We start from the raw sequence: 8785 nt of genomic DNA on the forward strand, positions 1-8785 counted from the left end.
GAAGAAAGAAAGGAGGGGAGGAAGAAAGGAAGGAAAAATGAAGGAAGGAAGAAAGCAAGAAAGGAAGGAAGGAAGTAGGAGAGGAAGAAAGGGAGGAAGGAAGGGAGGGAGGAAGGGAGGAAGGAGGGGAGGAAGAAAGGAAGGAAGGAAGAAAGGAGAGAAGAAAGGAAAGAAGAAAGAAAGGAAGAAAAGAAGGAAGAAAGAAAAGATAAAATAAAGCAGGATAAAATAAAGTTATTAAAATAAAAAATAACTATTAAGAAATTTTATTAAAAAAAACAAAACAAAAACGGGTTGGTCAGAACCCTAGGACAAATGGTAAAAGCAAAGCTATACAGACAAAATCTCACACAGCAGCACACACATACACACTCACAAAAAGAAAAAAAGGGGAAAATAAGAATATATCTTGCTGCCAAAGTCTATCTCCTCAGCTTGGGATATTTCGCTGTCTGTTCAGGTTTTCCACAGATGCAGGGCACTTCAAGTTGATTCAGCGGCAGAGGCCGGCGCCACGCTGCACCAGCCCGAGGCGCGCCGTGCGTTCTCCCGGGGAAGTTGTCCCTGGATCCCGGGACGCCGGCAGTGGCGGGCTGCACGGGCTCCCGGGAGGGGAGGTGTGGAGAGTGACCTGTGCTCGTTCACAGGCCTCTTCTTGGCGGCAGCAGCAAACCTAGCGTCCCACACCCGTCTCTGGTGTCTGCGCCGAAAACCATGGCTCGCGCCCGTTTCTGGAGCTCCTTTACGTGGTGTGCTTAATCCCCTCTCCTCTCGCACCAGGAAACAAAGAGGCAAGAAAAAGTCTCCTGTCTCTTCGGCAGCTCCGCGCCCGTTTCTGGAGCTCCTTTAAGCGGCGCGCTTAATCCCCTCTCCTCGCGCACCAGGAAGCAAAGAGGGAAGAAAAGGTCTCTTGTCTCTTTGGCAGCTCCAGACTTTTTCCCGGACTCCCTCCAGGATAGCCGTGGTGCACTAGCCCCCTTCAGACTGTGTTCACGCATCCAACCCCAGTCCTCTCCTGGCTTCCAACCGAAGCCCGAGCCTCAGCTCCCAGCCCCCGCCCTTCCCGGCGGGTGAGCAGACAAGCCTCTCGGGCTGGTGAGTGCTGGTCGGCACCGATCCTCTGTGCGGGAATCTCTCCGCTTTGCCCTCCGCACCCTGTTGCTGCGCTCTCCTTTGGGCTCCGAAGATTTCCCCCTCTGCCACCCGCAGTCTCCGCCCGTGAAGGGGCTTCTAGTGTGTGGGAACCTTTCCTCCTTCACAGCTCCCTCCTACTGGTGCAGGTCCCGTCCCTATTCTTTTGTCTCTGTTTATTCTTTTTTCTTTTGCCCTACCCAGGTACGTGGGGTGTTTCTTGCCTTTTGGGAGGTCTGAGGTCTTCTGCCAGCGTTCAGTGGGTGTTCTATAGGAGCAGTTCCACGTGTAGATATATTTCTGATGTCAACTGTAGACTTTTGTAGATTTTGTGTGTGTATGGCATGTTGAGGAAGTTCCCCTGTATTCTAGTTTTTGAGTGTTTATTATGAATATGTCTTAGATTTTGTCAAATGCTTTTTCTGCATCTTTTGATATGATCATATGACTTCCTTAGCCTGTTGCTATGATTACATTAATTGAACCAGCCTTGCATACCTGGGATAAATCCCACTTGGTCATGGTGTATAATTTTTTTACTATATTGCTGAATTCTATTTGCTAACACTTCGTTAAGAATTTTTCTATCTCTAATCATGAGAGATATGGGTCTGCAGTTCTGTTTGTGTTTTTACTGTCTTTGGCTTTGGTATCAAGGTAATAAAACAAATTGGGAAGTTTTTCCTCTTCTTCTATTTCAGGAAGAGTTTGTATAGACATGTTAATTCTTCTTTAAACAGCTGGTAGAATTCTCCAATGAAACCATGTAGGTGTGAAGATTGCTTTGTGAGAGTTACAAAATTACAAACTCAATATCCATAATAGTTATATGGTTATTCAAATTATACATTTTATATTTGATGAGGTGTAGTAGTTTGTACTTTTTGAGGAATTGCTCCGTATAAGCAAAGTTGTCAGATATATGTGTCGAGTTGTTTGTGGAATTCCATTATTATATTTTTAATGTCTCCAGGGTCTGTAGTAATATCCCTTATTTTATTTTTGATGTTAGTAACTTGAGTCTTCTCTATTTTTCCCTTTCAGTCTTGTGAGAGGTTTGTCAATTTGATTGAACATTTCAAAGCTTTTTGTTTCATTTGTGTTTCTCAATTAACTTTTTTTCTATCCCATTCATTTCAGCTCTTTATTTTTGCATTCTGCTTGAGTTTATTTTGCTTTTTTTCCCCTAGTTTCTCGAGGTAGTAGCCTTGATTGATTTGCGATCTTTCCTCTTTTTAATTGAAATATAGTTGGTTTCAGGTGTACAGCAGTGGTTCAGATATATATATATATATATTTTTTTCAGATTATTTTCCCTTATTGTTTATTACAAAATATTGAGTATAGTTCCCTGTGCTATACAGTAGGTCCTTGTTGGTTATCTGTTTTATTTACAGTAGTGTGTATATATTTTCATTTTCATTCTGTTCAACATTACCTTAAAATTTCCCTTGAGACTTAACCCATGAATTATTTAGAAGTGTGTTGTTTAGTTTCTAAGTGTTTGGAAATTTTCCTTTTAGCTTTCTGTTATTGATTTCTAATTGATTCCATTGTGGCCAGAGGACACATTTTATATTATTTCAATTCTTTTCAATTTGTTGAGGTTTGTTGTATAGCTTAGGAATGGTCTATCTTGGCATATATTCCCCAGGTACTTGAAAAGATTGTGCTTTCTGTCATTGTTGAGTGGAGTGTTTTTTTTTTTGTGTGTGTGTGTGTGTGTGGTATGCGGGCCTCTCTCTGCTGTGGCCTCTCCGGTTGTGGAGCACAGGCTCCGGACGCACAGGCTCAGCGGCCATGGCTCACGGGCCCAGCCGCTCTGCGGCATGTGGGATCTTCCCGGACCGGGGCACCAACCCGTGTTCCCTGCATCGGCAGGTGGACTCTCAACCACTGCGCCACCAGGGAAGCCCAAGTGGAGTGTTTTTTAAGTGTTTAGATCACATTGATTGATTGATGGGATGATGTTGAGTTCTATATCCTTGCTTTTTTTTTTTTTTTGGGCCACACCACATGTCTTCTGGGATCTTAATTCACCGACCAGGGATTGAACCCGCGGCCCCAGCAGTGAAAGTGCAGAGTCCTAACAGTTGGACCACCAGGGAACTCCCTTTGCTGATTTTCTATCAAATTGTTCTATCAACTGTTGAGAGAGGGATGTTGAAGTCATTAACTATAATTTTACATTGGTCTGTTTCCCTTCATTTCTGTCAGTTTTTGCTTCACATATTTTGCATCCTTATTACTTTGTACATAAAAATTTAAGATTGCTGTCTTCTTAGTCGATTGACCCTTTTATCACTATGAAACATCCCTCCCTATCCCTAAATTTCTTGCTCTAAAGTCTACATTATTTGATACCAATATAGCCACTCCTGCTTTTTTTTTTTTTTTTTTTTTTTTGCGGTAAGTGGGCCTCTCACTGTTGTGGCCTCTCCCGTTACGGAGCACAGGCTCTGGACACGCAGGCTCAGCGGCCATGGCTCACGGGCCTAGCTGCTCCGCGGCATGTGGGATCTTCCCAGACCGGGGCACGAACCCATGTCCCCTGCATCAGCAGGCACACTCTCAACCACTGCACCACCGGGGAAGCCCGCCACTCCTGCTTTTGATTAATGTTTCAAAGAATATCTTTTATTCCATCCTTTCACTTTCAACCTCCCTTTATCATTATATTTGAAGTGAGTTTCTTACAGCCAGCATATAGTTAATATAATTGGGTCACATTTTTAATGCACTGCCAATCTCTGTCTTTAATATTTAGTGTCTTGTTATTTAATGTAATTATGATATATGCATATTTAAGTCTGCCTTTATTTTTTATTTTCTGGTTGTTCTCTATGTTTAACATTTTTCTGTTTTCCTGCCTATCTGTGGGTTAATTGAATATTTTCTAAAAATTCCATTTTGATGTATCTATCGCATTTTTGAGTGTACCCCTTTCTATAGCTTTCAGAGTGGTTGCTCTAGGTATTACCTTATAAATACATAACTCATCACTGTCTACTGGCGTCAATATTTTAAGTTTGAGCAAAGTATAAAAAACTTACCTCTCTTTATGCCCTTGACCCTCCCATTTATAATTGTCTTATTTCCTGTATATACATTGAAAACCACAATAGACAGCTATGATTTTTGCTTCAAGAAACATAATTTAGAAAACTCAAGAAAAATACAGTGTACTGTATTTATCCATATTTTTACCCTTTCTCTTCTTCCTGATGTTCAAGATTCCTTCTTTTATCATTTCCTTTCTGTTTCAAGAACTTCCTTTAGTCATTCTTTTAGGGCAGGTATGCTGGAAACAAGTTCTTTTAGTTTTCCTTCATCTGAGAATGCCTTGATTTTCCCCCTTCATCCCTGAAGCATATTTTTACTAGATATAGAATTCTGCGTTGGCAGTTCTTTTCTTTCAGAATTTGAAAAGTGTTGTGCCACTTCCTTCTGGCCTTCATTGTTTCTGATGAGAAACCAATTGTAATTTTCTTTTACACACATAAAATGAGACATTTATTATGCCAAAGAATGGGCTTTATTTTTCATTTTCCTAAAACACTAAAATAGCACACCGCATAGTAATTTAGCACACAATATAAACTAATATATGCAGTCAAATAACTCTGAAATTGGTTAAGTCTTACTTTGGGACTCCTTAAAAACTTACACTCTTAAGTGCCTTTTATCAAAGTTATCAACACACAACAAAAGGAGTTAACCCAGAAAAATCTAAGTGTAAGAGATACCTTGACTCCTATAAACTGGAAACCTTCTATAAGGGAAATACTTGATTTGCCTCTCTATAACTGAGCAACGACAGATAGCCTCAAGCTCATTTTTATTTCAAATAACACTGCTAGGGTTCCTAATTAGAGAAAGGTTTATCTAAAGGTAAGGTTAATGTTGCAGCTTTCACTGTAGGGCCTCCATTTATTGCATTTGAAGTGGAAGGAAGGCATGTGAGAAGAGAAATCAAATTTTGTTGACCAAAATTATTCTACAAAATGCAGAAATGGTAACAGCTTACCATCAACTCAGCCTGGCTCAGAGCAAGTACAGAGGGGTTGATTTTACAAATATCTACTTCCATTAGATGGTCAGAGACAGTCTGGAGAGACAGTATCTGGGACCGTAGCCCTTCAGAATGGGTGTTGAAGGAATATTAAAGGCTTCGTGTTAAATCTTTAGGGTCTAATCTGATATTTATGTAGGATATATCAATATTCTCCTTGAAATGGTTTCCCAATCCTGAATGTCTTTCAAGCACAATTTAAAAGTCAAAAATTTCCTTCCATATCAACCAACTTTCCATGAATTTGAATTCCACTTACTTTAAGTCTATCTGGTCATACAAACCAAAGCAGGAGCTTCATGGCTGCATGGTTTGCATCCAGACTTAATGCAAAAGAAATCATTTAGGACAACTTTTAAAATTAATCTCACTATTTTTATTGCTCTGCTTGTACCTTAATTATGACATAACAGATTTGCTAATTCAAAAGCTTGTAGAGCCTGTAATGCCAGTGTTATCTGCAGATCATTTGAGGTACTTTTTTCACATGAAAGCATTTTCTTGTATTCTACTGTTTGCTCTGAAAAGATGAGCTTTGAATGGCCAGGGAAAACACATTTTGTCTCATCATTCAAGAATATTTGGGGATGTGCTGCAGCAGTGTAGACAGGATGGAATGCAGGCAAGACAGTTCCAACTCAGAGTCTAGCCTCTCCAGAAAAGCACTTGGTGGTTCATCCTCACAAATCCCCATTTCTGACCATTTTTGAGAGGATGGTAGTCCTGACTCCCCAGGCTCTCCTTTGTGGCTCTGTCCTCTGTGGCTCTCAGTGGCTGTGGTCCCTCCTCCCAGCCAGTGCCTCACCAGTGCCACAGGACAGCCCAGCAAAACAGTCTTTTGCAGGAGCAAAGAACAGATCCAGTCTTCCTCTGAGCAGCTGCTGAAGCTGAATTTCTTCTTATTGATTCTTGCAAACATGGAAGTGCTTTGTTGCCATCATGAAGCAAGAAGCTGACCTCACTCAGATCATTTTCATTTCCAATGTTAACTCCTCATTTTGTGAATTACCATTTACATCAACTGCAAGCTTATTCGTCCTGGAAGTTATATCTGACGGGCAAGGGCTCTCCTTCTGCGTTCTGTTAAGTCTATACAGTATTTTGTCTGAGTCATCACCTGCTCCCTTCTCTTCTGTGAGGCGGATGCTGAGAGTCCCTCATGCTAGGTGTTTTCTGATGCCCTGAGCCTTAAGGACATGTCTGTCAGTCCAAGGAAGGACTTCAATGGATCTCAATATGAACCTGCATGTGGACTTTGAGCGTCATGGAAGCTATGATGAAGATGTAGGGGAAGTTGATGCGCAACCACCAGGCCAGGTCGAAAACAAGCAGTATTTGGGTCAGCCCCTTGCAGAAGACCCTGTAGGAGCCGGTGGCAGCCGAGTGTAAGAGCCAGACAGCCCCACAGAGCTGCCGCCATATAGACCCACCACTGTGATGTCTCCTGGCCTCTGCCCTGGCAGGTAAGATGTCATTTCTGACTGCTTTCAATAATTTTTCTTTTTTGGTTCCGGAAGTTTGACTATGATGTGCTTTTGGTGTGGATTTTTTTTAGTTTATCCTGTTTGGAGTTCACTCAGCTTTTTGAATCTACAGGTTTTTATGTCTTTTGATAAATTTGGGAAACTTTTTTAGAAACTATTTCTTTGAACAATTCTTCATCCCACACCATCTTTCTCCTCTCTTCTGGAATTCCAGTGATATGAATGTTATAGTCTCAGATTTTCCTCAGGCCCTATTTTTTATTTTTCAGTCTATTTTTATCATTGTTCAAATTGGCTAATTTCTATGGTTCCATTTTCAAGTTCACTGATTCTTTCCTCTATCCTCTTTATTCTGTTGTTGAGCTCATTCTTGGAGGTTTTTTTTAAAATGTTTTGTATTTTTTTAGTTTTAAAATTTAAAATTGGTTTTTCTTATATCTTCTGCCTCTTTGTTGAGACTTTCTACTTCCTTGCTGAGACTTTTTCATTTATTTCAAGTGTTCATAATTGTTTGTTGAAGCATTTTTATGATGGTTGCTTTAAAATCCTTGTCAGGTAATTCTAACATTTGTGTCATCGCCATATTGCTGTTTGTTGGTTGCCTTTTGTCACTCAAGTTGAGATCTTCCTGGTTCTTGGTATGATAAGTGATTTTTCATTCAAAGTGATTTTTCATTGAACATTTTGGTTATTATGAGAATATGGATCTCATTAAATCTTGTTTTAGCAGGCCTCCTCTGATACCTGTTTTAGCTGGCCTCAGGTACTGCTCCAGCTGGGGAATAAGACACTGCCTCATTACAGCCAGATGGAGATGGATGTTCATTCTCCTCTCTGCCTCAGCTGACACACAGAGGGGAGGGCTCCTTGTCACTGCTGGGTAGAAATTGGAGTTCAGGCTCCACTGTAAGCTACGCTGACATAATTCTGGCTAGGAAGGGGAGCACCCTGATGCTCTTCATGTATTCTCCATTGACAATGCAGAATGGTAGATGGAAGTGCATGAATGGCCTCAGTTCTGCTGAGAAGTGGGAAAAAGTTCTGTCAGTTAGGCTTCCTCTGACACTTCCTAGTGGAACCTAACAGGAAATGGGAGGAGCCATGTTAGCCCAGGTGGAGATAGAAGTCCAGTGTTCGCATGTGTTCTCCACTCGCACTGCGTTGGGAGAGACCCCCTTTACCACCTGACCTACTGGAGCATTTTGTTATAACCTGGAAAGGGTGAAAGTCTAGGCTCTATACATTATCTTTGCTGGTAGGGTCTTAGTTTTATTGTTGTTGTTGTTGTGTGTTTGGCTTGAATAGAGGGTTTATTACATAAAAGTTTCTGTCTTGTAGGCTGCCCCTTTCCTGGTCCATTGGCTAAAGAGAGTAGGCTTTTCTTGGGCCTTTCTTTATCTGCACTCAGAATTTCCAGGTGGCTGCCTTTTCCAGTAATCGCTATAGGATATACGACCAATAAAAAAAATCCAGGGAACTTACCACTGTATTGTTCCTTGGTTCCCAGAATTCCCCTAGCCAGTCTGCCTTCTCTCTTCCCCCTTTCAGAATTTTATATTTGTTTTATATATCATGTTCATGGTTTTTAGCTGTACTTAGCAGGAAGAATAGGGAGATGTTTGTGTACTCCATCTTTTGGAATAAGAAGTCCTTTCTCTTTTATTTTAGTGTGATGATATTGTGGTATAGTCTTTAAAGACATATATTATGTCTGGGGTGAACTTCAAAAAATTGGGGTGGGTAATAGGTAGGAATATGGAGCAAACGAGATTAGCTATGAATTGATAATTGTCGAAGATGGATGATAATACATATATGGAGGTTTATTACCCTACTTTATTTTTGTATATGTCTGAAATTCCCCTTAAAAAGAAAACCAGGGCTTCCCTGGTGGCGCAGTGGTTGAGAGTCCGCCTGCCGATGCAGGGGACACGGGTTCATGCCCCAGTCCAGGAAGATCCCACATGCCGCGGAGCAGCTGGGCCCGTGAGCCCTGGCTGCTGAGCGGGCACGTCTGGAGCCTGTGCTCTGCAACGGGAGAGGCCACAACAGTGAGAGGCCTGCGTACCACAAAAAAAAAAAAAAAAAAAAACCACAA

The 8785-nt window shown here is 41.3% G+C and overlaps 1 protein-coding gene across 1 annotated transcript; it reads right to left on the reverse strand.

The window, feature by feature from the left end:
• Positions 1–4937: 4937 nt before the first annotated feature.
• Positions 4938–6486, reverse strand: FAM220A (family with sequence similarity 220 member A). Its single transcript, XM_024121585.3, is given in 2 exon segments — positions 4938–5798; positions 5801–6486. Coding segments are annotated over 2 exon segments (522 nt in total). The 5' UTR covers positions 6123–6486; the 3' UTR covers positions 4938–5598.
• Between the last annotated feature and the right edge of the window lie 2299 nt (positions 6487–8785).

This window comes from Physeter macrocephalus, chromosome 20, assembly GCF_002837175.3.
Source record: "Physeter macrocephalus isolate SW-GA chromosome 20, ASM283717v5, whole genome shotgun sequence".
Taxonomy (NCBI): Eukaryota; Metazoa; Chordata; class Mammalia; order Artiodactyla; family Physeteridae; genus Physeter; species Physeter macrocephalus.